The 16331-nt window shown below is 38.5% G+C and overlaps 1 protein-coding gene across 1 annotated transcript in view; it reads right to left on the reverse strand.

Annotated features, from left to right (window-relative positions):
• The window catches only part of hmcn1 (hemicentin 1), a 113264-nt gene extending 105370 nt beyond the window's left edge, over nt 1–7894 (reverse strand). The window contains exon 1 of the mRNA XM_055164762.1: nt 7669–7894. Coding sequence (XP_055020737.1) covers nt 7669–7894 — 226 coding nt within the window. The remainder of the gene's footprint in view (nt 1–7668) is intronic.
• Between the last annotated feature and the right edge of the window lie 8437 nt (nt 7895–16331).

A 16331-nucleotide genomic window follows, 5' to 3' on the forward strand; every position in this document is an offset into this window, starting at 1 on the left:
GAGGTTATGTCCTGACAGTTACTCTTACTGTTACTCTTGAGTAATAGTCTCCCCAAATACACTTGCTTGAGTACAATTTTTGACTACTCTACAATGGCTGCAAGATTAATTTCAATCGAATCAAAATCTGAATGGGCACAATTAGCAAATTCCAAAGGCTGAAATTTTTTTGAATCTGTATGAAAACTGCTAACCCTGAAGATCTGTACAAACATGTTCTCTAATGTGATTCTTGTATTAGTTTGTCATTTTATATTTCAGACAATTCTTCTGGATGTGTGTAAAATGTGAACTTTGAACTAAATTTTCCTGTTACAACATAAATCGCAAATCTAACCACACTTGTCAAAAGTAGAGTTTCAATATTTTTCCCAATTCATTCAGCCCCTACACTGACACTACCCACCTCTGTTAGCAAAGGGACTGAGAATTGTCCTGGAGGTATTTGTTGATGACAGAGATCTCCCCAGAAGGAAAAGATTACAAAGTTAAAGTGGAAGTCAGCATTTGTCCATACACCTGGGGGCACTGGTAGGCGTTGGTGGTACAATGACCCAGATTACAGACCGCGTTAATATTCCTGGGTGGGTCCATTAGGAGTTTAAATGCACAGACAGCACATTGTAGTCTACCACGTGCTCCTCTTGCTCCTGTAATTCACCCTCCACCTTTTTAGAGTTGGCATTCCTGGCTAATAGCATCATTATTGAGTGGACCTTAACGCAGACTCCTTGTAATCTGGGGCGGGCGGAGTGCTCAGGACAACTCAAAGAAAGAAAAAAAAGAGAGACAAGTGGAAAATTGCGTGTCTAAAAGAATGGTTTAACATCAGTGTCTTTGATCAGGCTCGGGAAGCTACGGAGCTCCTGCAGTTGTCGTCACGCAATCCCAGCATGCACATCCAAACCCCAAACTGGGAGTGGTCGCAGCAGAGAATTCCCATCAAAGCTAACAATGTAGGCCACAGTGAACAAACTTTTCAGAGTTTCAGAGATTGTGGATTATTGTTGTGTACTGAGATGAACATATTATCAAAAATAAAAAAGTGTAAATGTTTCACCAGATTTATAAAGCTCCAGATTGATGGGAGAAGTGGTTTCTGCAGGTAAATGGGCTAGCAGCTCACATTAATCAAACATGACATTTGGTTAAATTTTAATGATTCAGCCATAGCTTCATGATGATTCAAAAACTGTAAATTTGTGTATTGTCAATCAGCATTAAGTAGTGTATTAATGAGGCCGAGAGACAGTAGACTGAAGAGAAACAACCCCAAGTGCTTTCTGCTAAACACTGTTCATTTGCTTAATGTAAATTGAGTGTTTAGAAATGTGGACTGTTAAAAATAAAATCAGAAACTAAAATTAACTGTTAAATCAGTAAAATTTCACATAATTTAAACTGTCACTATTGGTAGTTTTCAGATTCTAGAATGTGATGATGTCATACTCCCAGATGGGGGTGTGGGCCAGATTTCCCTGTTGACTGCGTTGTACTTTACCATGACATATCTAAAAGGTAAATTCACAAATGTTAAACCTGGAATTTTCAATTATTAATTAAACTCAATAAGTCACTGTATTACAACATCATTTTGCATGTTAACAATATTCATTTAAACTGTCCCCCATCTGTGTTAATTAATATTGGCCTATTGGTGGTTTTCAGATTCTAGAAAATGATGATGACAGACTCTCAGATGGGGGGCATGAGAGTTTTTCTATTAAATTAATTTGTACTTTGCCGTGAAATATCTGAAAGATAAACTCCCATATATGGAACCTAATCATTTCTATTCCTGCCTAAACCCAAGACCCAAGACAACAAAAATCTGCAGTTGAACAATATTCATTTTAGCCCCCCATCTGTATTAAATTATATTGGCCTATATAATGTTGTGATGTGTGTGATGTCATGATTTCCAACCAGGAAGTAAAATTTGAAACCTAAAAAAATCCCAAACTTGAAAATGAATTGTAAAATGTTTTGTAAAATCTTAAATATAATAATCTTAATTGTGTTTCTGCATGAGTCCACTTTAACTAGCAATACATTTGATCAAACCTCCCATCGACTAACGTGGACTTCCAATTCTCTGACTCTTGTGACCGTAGATGACTGGAGCTTAGGTGAGACGAGGAGGCGCCCGGGGGCTGTGGCTCTGACCCATCTCACCCTCAGCCTGTTAAACCCCCACAGTAACATGTACAAAACACCCCCACAAACAGCCCTCTGCCAGCGGGGGGCGCTCTTTATGAGGACCGGCCAGGACGTCCTGACTGCTGCTGGTGTGGACACAGCATCTTCAGCGTACGGCCATAGCATGTTTAGGAAAATAAAAATAAAGCTGCACTATGTAACTTTTAATACTACTATACTACTTTTTTAAAACAGGTAAACAAACAAACAAAAAAACTATTTCCCTTGGGATCAATAAAGTTCAAGTTTCCATTGAGATCTTAATGATTTACTTGGAATGTCAAATAATATGGCATTAAACTTATTGCATTACTTTTATTGCAGGTTTATTTACTTTATTGCTCAAAAATACCTTCAAAAACATGGATTCTTGTTATTGTGAGCAGAGCTGCCTCTCCACAGATCCTATCTGTAACTGGCTTACGGGTGTCACCTGCTTGAATCCATGGATATATAATGGTTAAATGCCATATTGCGGAACATTCCAGGAAAAAAATAACATCTCCATGGAAACAAGCAGGTAGCAGACCCCCCCACTAGACAGATTGCTACAGAACTACTTCAGAAAAAACACTGAACAAATGCCTCTAGTCTTCACAGATCTGCCCTGTAACTTGACTTGCTTGAATCCATGGAGATAGATACTTTTAATGCCATACTGTGAAACATTTCATGCAAACTCATTACATCTCGATGACCCTCCACCAGAAAGGTTCCGTAGTACACTTTTTATTGGTGTTTTATTGCTACAAAATGGAGATGGATAAGTTTAATGCCATACTGTGGAACATTCCAGGCCAAACAATAATCTCCCCAAAGAGACAAGCTGGAGGCAAACCCTTTACTCCACCAGAAAAGTTACATAATACAACTTTAAGTGAAATATTTGCTTTAAACTTGAATAGCAACCACAGTTTCTGCTTTGAGGTGTTGTAAAACATAAACTTATACTGCCAATAAATCTGAGCACATGAGAGAATCTCAAGACAGAAAGATGCTCCCAGATGGTTCAGGGTGTGGGTCCACTTTCTTTTCCACTGTTCACAAAATTAACCTTTGTCTGAAATGTTAATGAGGAAAGAGGCAGAGGTTTATTTGCGTGTTTTCTAACTGGGACCCTGAACACACCAGTAAAACAACTCGTGAAGGGAAACTGTGAGGTCCCAAGGGAGAGAGAGAGAGAGGAAAAGAGAGAGGGAGGAATGATGAGGAGATGAGAGAGAGGGGGAGAGATGGAGAGAGAGAACGCAGGGACAGATGGAGAGAGAGAAAGGGAGAGAGGGAGAGAGAGGGGGAAGAGAGAGAGAGAGAGGAAGAGAGATAGTAGGGAGGGGAGAGAGAGTATGGAGAGAGAGGAGATGGGAAGAAGATGATAGAGAGAGGAAGGAAGGGAGGGAGGCATGAGAGAGGGAGAAAGGAGAGATGGAGAGAGAAAAAGGAGAGAGAGACTGAGTGACAAGTAGAGATGGAGAGAGAGGAAGGAGGGAGAGAGGAAGGGAACAAGAGAAGAGAGGGGAAAATAAGGTAGAGAATGGGTGAGAGAAGGACAGAGGAGTAGGAAAGGAGAGAGAAGAGAATAAAGCACATAATGAGGGAGAGAGGAGTAATGGAGAGAGGAAGGAAAGAGGAGAGAGAAGGAGGGAAAGAGGAAGGAGGAGAGAGAGGGAGAGCATTAAAGAAGGAGAAAGGAGAAAGGGAAAGAACGGGGAATTAAGAGGGATCAGGAGAGAGGTGATTAGGAAAGGAGAGAGAGATGAATAAGGCAGAGAAGAACAGAGAGAGGAATGAGAGGAGAGAAAAAGAAAGACGTGAGTGTTAGAATAAGAGAGAGAGAGAGAAGAGGGAGAGGAGGCAGCAGAGGGGGGGCTTCCTGACTGATCTTCCCACACAGACATGACCCGAACACTCTCTCTCTCTCTCCAGTCTGCACACAAACCCACACTTTACTGTTTACCGACTCAGATTGCAGTGTAAATAAATGGAACGCTCTGATTTAAAGGCAGCCAAAGTAAACAGGAGGAGACTGGGGTTATCTCTCTGTTTCGGACGGAAGAATGAACGAAGCGCTAAATAAAAAACTTATCAAAACATGGCCGTGTTTTTCTCCATGGGGAAAGAGGGCAGAGGGTAGGACAACATTTGAGGAGTTCACTTTCACTTGTACAAATCTACAGACAGTTTCCAGTTGTTAAAATGAAATAACTTGGTGAAGAATGTTAACTAAAGTGTTCGCAATGAATAAATATATCATTTCTAGATTAGAGTGTGATGATAGATGTGGTAATGGTTTAAGTAGCAGTAGTAATAAAGATAGTAATGACAGTAATGTAATACGATACTTTAAGTCTGTGATTTCCAACCTTTTTCTCACAGTAATCCCATTTTATCCATGGATATGTGAGCAACTTTAAATGTGCATAGCGTAACATTTCTAGTGGTGAGTCTGCCACCTGATTCTCTCCACGGAGATATAGCCTTGAATGTTCCACAGTATGGCATTACACTTATTTATCTCTACAAAGACAGCAGGTGAGAGCACAGGGTCAAGTTAAATGTAACATCTGTGGAAAGGCAAGCCCAGTCTCAGTAAGAATGCAAGTTTTTAGGTTAACAAAAATATGGATACATTTATGCCGGACTGGGACAATCCACACTGTTTTATAAGGGAAAATGTCTTTTCTGGTTATTAAAGATGTTCCAGATTATAAAATATTTAATAGAAGCAATTAACATGACATCATTTAAATTCACCCCCATCCATCTAGATTGGACCTCTTTTATAAGAACCCCTGGGACTCCATGAGGAATCTTTAGGGAGCCTGACCCCCCCGGTTGGGAATGGTTGCTTCAAGTAATAGTTATACATTAGAAAATTATGAAAAATTTCTGTTATGGTTGAGTGGGTAGTCATGAAAGGGTAGAGTAGTAGTAGTAGTTGTAGGATTAGTGGTATAGTAATGGTAGTAAAAATAGATAAATTATCAATCCATATCAAGACAGTTTAAAGAATTTCTAGATATAGTCAAGTGAATGTGAGCTCTAGTAATTAGTAACTACTAATAACAGTACTACAATACTGGTAGGAGCAATAGTTAAAGTAACAATGATAAAGTAATATTGAGGTAACCTTGTAACTGCTTTAACTTTTCCCTACTTAAACCAGCCTGTTGAGTATTTGATTTTACAATATTTTAAATAGCTGTTCTCCTTCCAACTCTGCTGCTGTGCCTCACCTCAGGGCCTATGGGAGGACACACTGACATCCTCGTAAACATTTTAAAAAGCAAACAGACGTCACTCTCTGTCGACAAGTAAATACAAAAAGGCTCCCCCTGAGCCCAAAACATGCATCAATCTCCCTCCTCATCTGTTACACTGGTTTAAAAAAGGATAATTCATAGGTCAGTCGCATTATTATTCTAGGCACAGCTCTCTCTTTTGGCTTAAGAGTGAAAGTGTACTGGAGAAGTATGTAAAACTCGCAGGATACAAGAAGATGAGAAGAAGCATCTGCAAAAGGCATCCAAGGATCTGTTCAGAGCAGGTTTCTCTCTGAACTCACAAAGCAGATGTCCACTTTGCTCTGATTCAAGTTCAAAAGAGAGACAGCTGAAAACTATGCACAGTTTTACATACAAGTACAGATTTAAAAACTTAAAACTTATCTGGTTCAGACTTGCAACACCAAATGAACAGAAGTTCAAACCAAAAATGCTGAAGGAGCTATATTTTAAAGGTACAGCTGTGTATTTGTGAGAACAATAAGGTAAGGTCAACAGCACAACTGGGACTAAAGTGCACAGACTAAAACCCAGAACTAAACCAGGACTACAGCAGGGCTAAACCAGGACTAGAACAGGACCACAACTAGTCTAGACCAAATGAGTACTAAACTGGACTCAAACCAGGACCAAGTCAATCTAGCAATATATAACAATAATTGAAACATAAATAATAGGCTATAACAATTTGGCTCAAAACTTAAGATACATATATATTAGAGGAAAATTGGGACTAAACTGGAAATAAACCTGGAACTAAACGTGGACTATACCAGGACTAAACCATGACTAGAACAGGACCAAAACAAGTCTACATCAGGACTCAAACTGGGCCCAAACCAGGATCAGATCAGGGCAAGTATGAATGCATCCTACTACTGAACACTTTTTCTTCTCTCCTTCACTATTTCTATTCTTCATTATTAATTTTTCCTTTCTTGTCACTGGACAGTAATATTAATATAAATCGAAGGCCTGATAGTTTAGTCAGTCAGCAAGGGTGCATTCACAACATCAAAATTAGGACTAAACTGAGATTTAAGATTAAACTAACCTAGACTAGACTGGGACTAAACCTGGACTAGAACAGGACCAACCAAATCTGCATCAGGATCAGACCAGAACCAAACCAGAAGTCTAAGAGTAAAGGCACGCAAAAATGCACAAGGACTATGGAGAGCATGGGCAGTTAACCTTTCAAATGTTGCAGCCAACGTTATCCTCAGAGGCACAAGCTGTTTTATATTGTTTCCCATGTCTATCTTTACAGGACATGCATTGCCAATTCCGCTGACACCGTGACCTACTAAACTACAGGTTGCTTTTAAAGATCCTATATTACACAAAACTGACTCTTATGAGCTGTAAGCCATGTTATAATGCTGTTATCTCATCAGAAACATACCTGGAGTTGTGTTTTGCTTCATTCACATGTCTGAGTAACACTTTATTATTACTCTCTCTACATCTCCAAAGCTCAGAATGCTCTGTTCCACCTTGTGATGTCATGTACTGGTAGTTTTCAAGTTAACTCCCTTTAGTTGAATAGAGACTGGCAATTTGAAAGTCTGAAATCATCTAAGTGATTCTAGTGAAGGTGTATGGAGTCTCAAAACACAGTAGGGTACTTTCAGTATTGACACATGACATCACAAGGTGGAACAGTTTTCAGTTTGAGAGAAGAACTCACCTTAAACATGCAGGTTTGTGTGTTAAACATGTGTGAATGAAACAAAACACAACTTTAGGTATGTTTGTGATGAGGAAACAACAACAACATTATAACAGATCAGAAAACGGTGTAATATGGGCCCTTTAATGTTACAACTACATAACAAACAGACATAACCGTGCGCAATGAGAGGCAGAAGTAGAGTGTGATAATTATCCACAACAAGATCCTTCATTGCAAAACCACAGCGCTGCGCTCAGTAACCCGGGCGGAATGCTAATAATAGTGACCGCCCGGGTGAACATCTGTGCGGGGAACAGCAGCCCTCCGCCTCGCCTCTCTCCACGGCTCCTGGAGGTGCGAGGAGCGCTAAGCATTCAAAGGGCGGCCTGTCAGCAAACTACCACATTTCTCACGTTTATGTGTGCTTTTGAAACGAGTAGGGACGTTGCTTAAACATGTTGGTAGAGCTGAAGTAAAGAAGTCAGTAAATAAGATATGAAAAGCTGATTTTACCTGGATCATGGAATGGCACAAGAGCAAAGTTGTAAAGTGGTCGCTTGGGTCTGTTCAGTGATGTTTCCAGGATTTTTGAAGCCCCTTCGATGACTTGAACCAGATCGTCATACATGGACCCAGTCACATCAAACACGAAGGCCAGCGTGGATGCTCCTTCTGGGATGTCTTCCTTGGCCGCTCGGGTCTCTGCGTCCTGCCCGGAGATGAGTGGCACTGTCAACATTACGCACAGCCACCAACCAGCCAAAGCGGTGCCCATCTCTCCAACGACTTTCCTCCTCTAGATTTGAGTTACTTTAAGAGGAAAAGTGGTTGAAAAGCACACGAAACATGAGAACACAAGCGAAATAACGCAATGCAAATCTGAACTTTGAGAGCCTTGCGCGCGGATGACCCCTCACTTGGAGAAGTCGTGTGATCCTCGCCTCTCTCAGCTCTGTCCCGGTGTGAGCAGGTTTGTGCAGAGTCAGGGCGCCTTGTTCAGCTGCTCTGTCACACAAAGACCACCTCTCAACCTCCAAGGAGCAAAGTATAGCCCTGCGTTCGTGCGGCGCGCTGATTGGACCGCGGGGTTTTGGGGTAAACGCTTTCAGCGATCACTCAACGGTACAGTGTCGCGTACTGACAACCAGCATTTACAAAACACAGCGGCGCAGCGGAGTTTGGACCACAGCTAAAGCCGCGTTCATAGCTCTCTAGAATTTGATGCCTCGATTAATTTCAGATGGAAGGCCGGAGATTATAGGCTATATAAGGGAGGGGAAGTGTAATAGGAAGAAATAGGAAACGTAAACCCACAATTTCGTTACTAGATATGGCCCATTTACACTGTTATTCCAAAATGTGGGTCAAAGTTCTACCTGACAACAATAAACACCTTTTGTCTTAAAGGTGCATTAAAGGTGCAACTTCTCTGGTGGAGGGTCCGTCACCTGCTTGCTGTCTGAAATGTTCCACAGTATGGCATTAAACAGCTCTACTTTACATTTATTTATAGCTCAAAAACACCTAGAAAAACAGACATTCTGACTGTGAGCGTGGATGCCTCTCCACAGATCTGACCTGTAACCTGGTCTGGTTTGATAGAAAGGTGAACATAGAAAGGTTTAACTGTGAAACATTCCAGATAAAGCAATAACATCTTCATGGAGAAAAGCATTTGACGGACCCTCCACCAGAAAAGTTACACCGTGCACCTTTAAAAGTACATCTGGACATTCCCCCGGATTTATAACATGCTGCTGGTTAAATTTCTAAAGCAAAATAGCACAGTAACGCTTAGGTCAAAAGTTCTAAGTAAGTAAGAAACATAAACAATCTCTCTAGCGCCTCCCCGTGGTCGTCGCGTCAGCTCCATCTGTTCACTTTGCACTGTGCAGGCTAAAATTTAAGGTAAAGGGATGTAAAAATGTATAAATACAAAAAATAAATATAAAAATAATAATAGTAAATAAATAAACAAACAAACAAACAAATAAATAAATAAATAAATAAATAAACATAGCATTTTAACGGAGACAATTGGCACCCCACCCGAAACGTCAATCAATTAAAAAAAAAAAAAAAAAAGGGCCAATTACTGAGTCCGATATTTACTTACCAATGAACAGTAGATTTTGTTCAAAAATGTAATATTACTTACTGTTGCACCAAGTTCTACACCTCATTCAGCACCCATGGGAGACACCGTGATGTTTCAAGCTCTCCATGTCTACCTACAGAACTACAAACAGAAACACAACATATTTGTCTCCATACCTGGCGTTTGAAGATTATGAACCAGGTGAAAGTCTGCAAAAGTGAAAAGTAAGTTTGTGTTGAAAATGAATTTATGAAACTGTTAAAGTGCATATTATAGAGAGCTCCAACTGCCTTACATCATGTGCAGAGTAAATGAACTGACACAAATTGTTTAGCTAGCTCCAGGCAAACGCACACGGCTTTACATTTTATAAAGAATGTCTATAAACGATATGTATTGAAAATCTAAAACATGTGTCACTCACCTTAGCTCAGAGACTGTTTGAATTGCTTTTATCAGTGGAAAGATTAGGATAACTTTACACTAAATAACGTGTTGTAGATCTTTTATAAGGCTCAGGATTAAGGCCTCTGCAGTTGCGTTAAAGTGTCACTAGAGGGAGCTGTTCCACTGTTTATGAGCGCTTTATTCTGCGTTAGCCTTTGACAAACTTTATTGATGTATACGGGAAATAATTTAGACTCAGTATCTCACACATCACAATATAATATAATAACAACGAGTAAAAAAATATACACGTAGAAGTCCAAATAAAATATAAAATTTGTAATAAAATATAAAATTTCAGTTATATACAAGAGGTCATAGGAAGACAGTGCAACAATGATGTAATGATTGACAGGACAGTCAATTACATTAAGGGGAGTTGTTGTACAGTTGTAGGGAGTATTATCTGTTGGGTTCCATGCACAACTATGCTGCTTCAAAATATTATTAGCAGAAGCTGATACAGTAGCCAAAATGTACTAAAATTTGAGTAATGTTAAAATAACATCAAAATAATAGTGGCAGTAGCTCAGTTGGTAGAGCATTTGCCCATTGATCTGAAGGTTGGCGGTTCGAATCCTGCTCTCAACATAAACATCACAGGTTGAGTGGTCAGATCCACTGACCCAACCTGTGGGTCAGCTCCCACAGATGAATGCTGCTGTTGTGTCCTTGGGCAAGACACTTAACCCACCTTGCCTTTGTACACTGGTGTGTGAATGGGTGAGTGGTTCCTTGTTGTAAAATGCTTTGAGTGCCTTGAAGATGGAAAAGTGCTATAGAAAAATGTGACCATTTACCATAATATGACTCATGTAGAAGTATCAACTAGTAGTTTAAGAAATGTGTCAAGTAAGAGTAAAAATGGAGACGCTGTTGCTAAAGTAAAAGTAATTGTGATCATCAGGACACTGTTGATTTAAATGTAAGGACAAAATGTTAAATTTTGCACAAAATGAAGTATTTTCAAAGGATAGACCACAAAAATAAGAAAATATCTGAAGGGGTGATGCAAGAAACACAAATGTTAAAATCATTTCATATTGTCAACATAAAGCTTTTGTCATTTGTAGACACACAGTGGGAAGAGGAACCAAAACTTTTACTCAAGTAAGTTGTACTTCACACAAATGATTACTGAAGTAGGATTAGAAGTGGCCATGTTGTCAGAAAACTGTAGGTTTGTAATGTTGAGTGTGTTTACCAATTCCATTTGCATTTACATGTATATTTACTATGTGTATCTATCTTTTTTTATATAACAAAATATAAAACTTCTCCAAGAAGTAGAATTTATTCAAAAAGTGACTCGGGTTAACTGCAAATGAGTAAAAGTACTTTAGCAGTACTACCCATATCTGATTATGAGCCTGTGATGTTCATATAGATATTGCATACTCCATAAAAATAGAAGACAATTCTGAATACCTATTTCTTTATTTTCCAAGTGCATAGATTGAGATGCTCGGAAATATTCAAACGAGTGTCCAGACCTCATTGACCACACTTCTATGGGGCAGGAAGCTTTGCATGTTAAACAAATTCTAGTTTTCCCAGGCTTGTTTTATGGTCACGTATACACTGGCGATTACACAACATTTCTCAGTATAAAAACCTGTCTCCTTCCCAAGCTGAAATAACAAGCTCAAACAGGATCCTGTAAAAGTCTGCACGCTTAATCCTCACGCTCAAATGCACAATCTCTGTTTAAAGCATCTGACTGTCACTGTATCTGAGTCATCTGTGATTTGGGGAAGGAAGTGTTGAAATATAGTCTACTCCCACATGCTGAGGAATGTTAGAGAAAAAATTTACATAACAAGGGTGTATTGTCCCCAGGCCCAGAATTGGAGTCTTTGCATTTTAATGTGTATTAGATGGGGCCCATGTGAGAGTTCGTGTCCCAGTCCCCCAATTTTCTCTCAACAGGCCTGGTCTCAGACACTAAAGATGCTTAAAAATGTGCATTCAACACTACTGACTACAGGTATGGTTTGAAATGTCAAGATTATTCAAATAATGGATTATTTTGATTGAATCTAGACTTCACAAAATAAATGTAAATGTAAAGGGTATGCTTTTGTAAAAATAATAATGATCATAATACTGCATTTTATTTGTGTAGGACTTTTCAAGACACTCAGACATTTTACTGAACGCATATTAAAACAGTCAAAAGAGTGAATAAACAAATAATACAGGAAAGATAAAAACTCAGTGCAGTCGCAGAGGGTATTGTGTCACTTTAACTTAACCTACAGCTTTTTATTTTTTGCTTGTGATCCAGTGTACAGATTTCTTCAATACTTTTCAGGTGTGAAAAGACGTGAGTAAGGTCACTGGTGAATCTCCTTGTTTTCAGATGGGCATGATTGACAGGTGGATTAGCCAATCAGGGACACTCACGGTTCATCTGTATCAGAAAAAATAAATGAAAAACATATCACAGAAACCAGAAAAACAACACATATTTCTGTAGAATCCACAAGGGAAGCATTAAACTTGAGGGTTGTGTTTGGTCAGGGTTGAGACGCAGCAGAGGGCGGATTAGACTGATATCAATCTGTACACAAAAAAATACAGAGATATCATAGCAAGGTTGCACAGAGTACTAGAGTAATGTGAAAGCAATGGTAATGAAATAAAATTAAGGAATTCATTGTTGATTAGCTTTGGTGTTGATAAAGTAATACAATGTTTACTCTACTATTCTATCAGAATGACTGTGCGACGCTGCTGAATCCTACGCAAAACAAAGAGTAAGAAAATTAAATTTGAGACTGAAGTAAATACAGAGCACTGGACATACACCGGCAAAAATGGGGGTTGATCTGCAATATGGCGTCTTGAAAATAGGTGATTAAAGATTACTCAAACATCTACAAATCACTCCAAATACAACTTCAGAGTTCCACTATAACACGGTTAAAAACTCAGAAAAATCAATTTGCATAATACATTTCATTTTTGATTGGTCCTGTTGTCAATAGTTGTTTCCACTTTTTTATGACAAAAAAATTGTCATCATTCAGTGTCTCTTTAAAGCTTATTTGAAATGATGTGACCCATTTCTCCAGTCTATTTTAGTGTTGTTTTATCTTTATAATTTTCATGTTTCGTTTTTTTTTTATTCTCAGTAAAGCTATTTTGGTCATTGTCTCCCTATTTTTGGTGGCTATTGTACTGTTATGTAACTGCATTGAAGTAATCTGTGACATGTTTTGAAATACAGCCTCAGGATTTGATGACCCAAATTGAATTATCCTTTGTCCCATTAGAAACACTGAGGACTGAGCCTGGAGCGGTGAACAGCCTGGACCAGAGCTGGTGAGTTACTGTCTGCACCAATACAAATTACCGATCATTGAGATGGAAAAACACTGCAATATTTCTGATAAGGATTGTGATTGTGATTAGATTTGTAATTTTCAAATAAGCATTCAGTTCACAGACAAAATACATCCAGGAGTGAAGACTGAAATACATGAACTGCAAAGTAGAATATAAAAGCATGTTTATTTCAGTTCTTTATTTTTAGTTTGTCTGCATCGCCAAAGCTCAAAATGCTCTATTCCACCTTGTGATGTCATGTAGTGGTACTTTTCAAGTTAGCCAAAGAAAAGAAATGGTTTGAGAGGGCCGTTAAAGAAGCTATTTTAGGACTCAGACGCTTAGAGGACTCAGACGCTTTTTTTCTTTTGCACAATTTTTGTCTTTAGACCCATCCAATAAAAGTTGCAACTTTTATTGGATATGCATCTTCCAACTATATTCAAATGAGTCAGTTGAACCAGTGGCAAAATCACATGACCTGTCTGTTTTCTTTACATAATAGTTTATTTAGAAAACAACAGGTAGAGCTGTCAGACTTGAGTAATATTCTGATGTGGTATTAAGTGGTATTAGTAAGACAAAATAGAATAATACCATTTATCTAACAGTAACAACTGTCATTTTTAAATGTGTACATGTACTCACTTCATACTCATGATACAAATCTTTCAAACTCAATTTCAATACAAAAAAATACTCTATACCGATTTTGAATAGCACAGTGATAATTTAAAGGCCCTATATTATGCAAAATTTACTCTTGTGAACTTTAAGCCATGTTATAAGGTAGTGTCCTCCTTAAAAAACATACCTGGGGTTTCATTTACACATGTTATTTATTAGTCAGTCTCCAAAGCTCAAAATGGTCTGTTCCACCTTGTGATCTCCTATTTACAACTCCATCCTCGGGCCTAAAACAAAACAAAGAAAACAATAGTGATAGCCAGTTTGCTCAGAGGTGTGAAAGCACCCATCAGGGGCCTGAATGATTCTGCTAATATGACTCAGGCACAGTTCACACTCAGTGCAGTTCAATAGACCTAGCTAATAAATATAAACTGTAAACAAGTAGGTGTGTTAGTTTCAGAGTACTTTCAGTGCAGTTAACTCCTCCCTTCTGGCAGATATAAGGCAGTGTCCACCAGCGTTTGACCAGAACTGAAGAAGCAGCTTGAATGTTCTGTTGCTCTGGATCCTTCCTGGATGGCTGAGGGATTACACAGACAGCTACCTTTTACCTTTAGTTCAGTTGAAATGAGCAATACCAGGGCTGAAATCACTTCCACATGACATCACAATAACAGAAACACAAAACAGAGTTTTTTCATTTTGAGAAAAAAATTCAACCTACATATGCAGGGTTTGTGTGTTAAACATGTGTGACTGAAACAAAACACATTCTAGGTATGTTTGTGATGAGGAAACAACATTATAACATAGATCTTTTAATGATAAATGAATATGTTGCTTTTACTGATAAATGAATATGTTGCTTTTTTATGGCGCCTTAAGAACTCTCACACACGTGCAAACTAAATGATTACTCACTGTGACTTAGCCCTGATCTGGTTCTGTCACTCAGAAGTTTGCCTCCATTCATACATTTACTCGTTCAACCAGATTTGTGATGCAGTATTCCCGAAAATCCAAGTTAAGACAGCATTAGCATGACAAGCACTCGAATTATGTGTGGTAGTTATGGTGTAATTGTGTCCCTGTCAGTGCTGGTGAATTTTCTCGGAACATCTCAAACAGGTTCAGGGTGGTTCATGAAATGTGTTTCAGGTACATGACAAAAATTAAGAAAGATTTATTTTCCCCTCATATAGATCAGTGTTGAGTTTAAAAAATACAAATAAAAATGTGTCTTCATATATATTTGAGTCATTTAAATATGCACTCTGCAACATTTCTAGTGGAGGGTCCACCACGTGCTTATCTACATGGACATGTTATTGTTTAGTCTGGAATGTCTTGGTATCACATTAAACATATCCATCTTACATTTACTCAATAACATGGGTTTTTATTGACCTAAATACTTGCATTCTTACTGTGAGTGGTCTCTCCGCGGATCTGGCATGTAATCTGGCCCTGTGGTGTCACCTGCTGTCTCCATAGAGATAAATGTAGAGCCATGCTGTAGAACATTTGACAATATCTTTATGGAGAGGAGCAGATAACGGACCCTCCACCAAAAAGTAACACAATGTACCAGATGCACATATCTGTACACACCCACTACTCTGTACTAACTTTGTTCTTCAGTTTTATTTTCTTAATCTATGATACACGTAGGATTTGGCAACATTGTGCAGTCATTGTGGTACAAATGACAAAAAAAAATCTGCTTCTCGCTAGTGTGATCTTTAGCTATCAATCAGAGAAGCTGACAACTGCGGACTCTTCATTTGTGGCGATGTCAGCTCCCATTGGGCACCATAGTTTTCTCACACCTAAGTCAGTGGATTTGTTTCTTTTATTAAGTCATTTTAGATGGAAATTGCGGTTTAAAATATGAAAATATAATGATCCACAGTTGTCATAGTTTAGTACTGTGACGCAGTTAGACTGTAACTGTCAGTGCAGGTGGTTTTCCTCAGATCCGGTCAGGTGTGATTGTAGAGCTACAGTACATGACAAAAATGAATAAAGACTTTTTTCTCAAGTTCAATAATGCTTATAAATTATGTTTTGAAGTATTCCAAAGTTACTTCTGACTTACTTTATGAATCCAGAGAATATTAATTATTCACCATGATGAGTTTTAAGAGCTTTTCATAGCTTTCAGAGACCAGAGTGTAGTTTTGACATGACTGTAAAGTTAACCACTAGCATGTTAACATACATTTCCTGCTTCTGGCTTTATGATTACATGTAGACAGATCTACTTGGCTGAAATACATGGACATTTTAAAAAGTGTTGTGGACAAACCAATGCAAACCTCTGCCCACCATTCAAACTCCCAGCATCTTCTCACATGAAACATTCTGTGATTTTCCATATTTATTTCCTGAAAAGAACTTTTAATTAGTGACATTTAACACAAAAGATTGTCTGAACTCTGTTACAAATGGCATGTTTTTACTGAGAGAGGATTGGCTGTAGATCTCTCGATAATAAAATACCTTGTAATTGACGGTTAGAAATTATTGTTTCAAAAGGTACTAATTGCTTGTCAAAATTATAGTTTGAGGCAGGGCCCATTGACTGGAAACATGCAATACGTGACTTGTATTTTCAAAGTCATGTTTCAACTGGCACAAACCCAGTGACACATAAAAAGGTTATGCAATA

The sequence above is a fragment of the Boleophthalmus pectinirostris genome, unplaced genomic scaffold (genome assembly GCF_026225935.1).
Source record: "Boleophthalmus pectinirostris isolate CB_2022bp ecotype Guang Dong unplaced genomic scaffold, ASM2622593v1 HiC_scaffold_7, whole genome shotgun sequence".
NCBI lineage: Eukaryota > Metazoa > Chordata > Actinopteri > Gobiiformes > Gobiidae > Boleophthalmus > Boleophthalmus pectinirostris.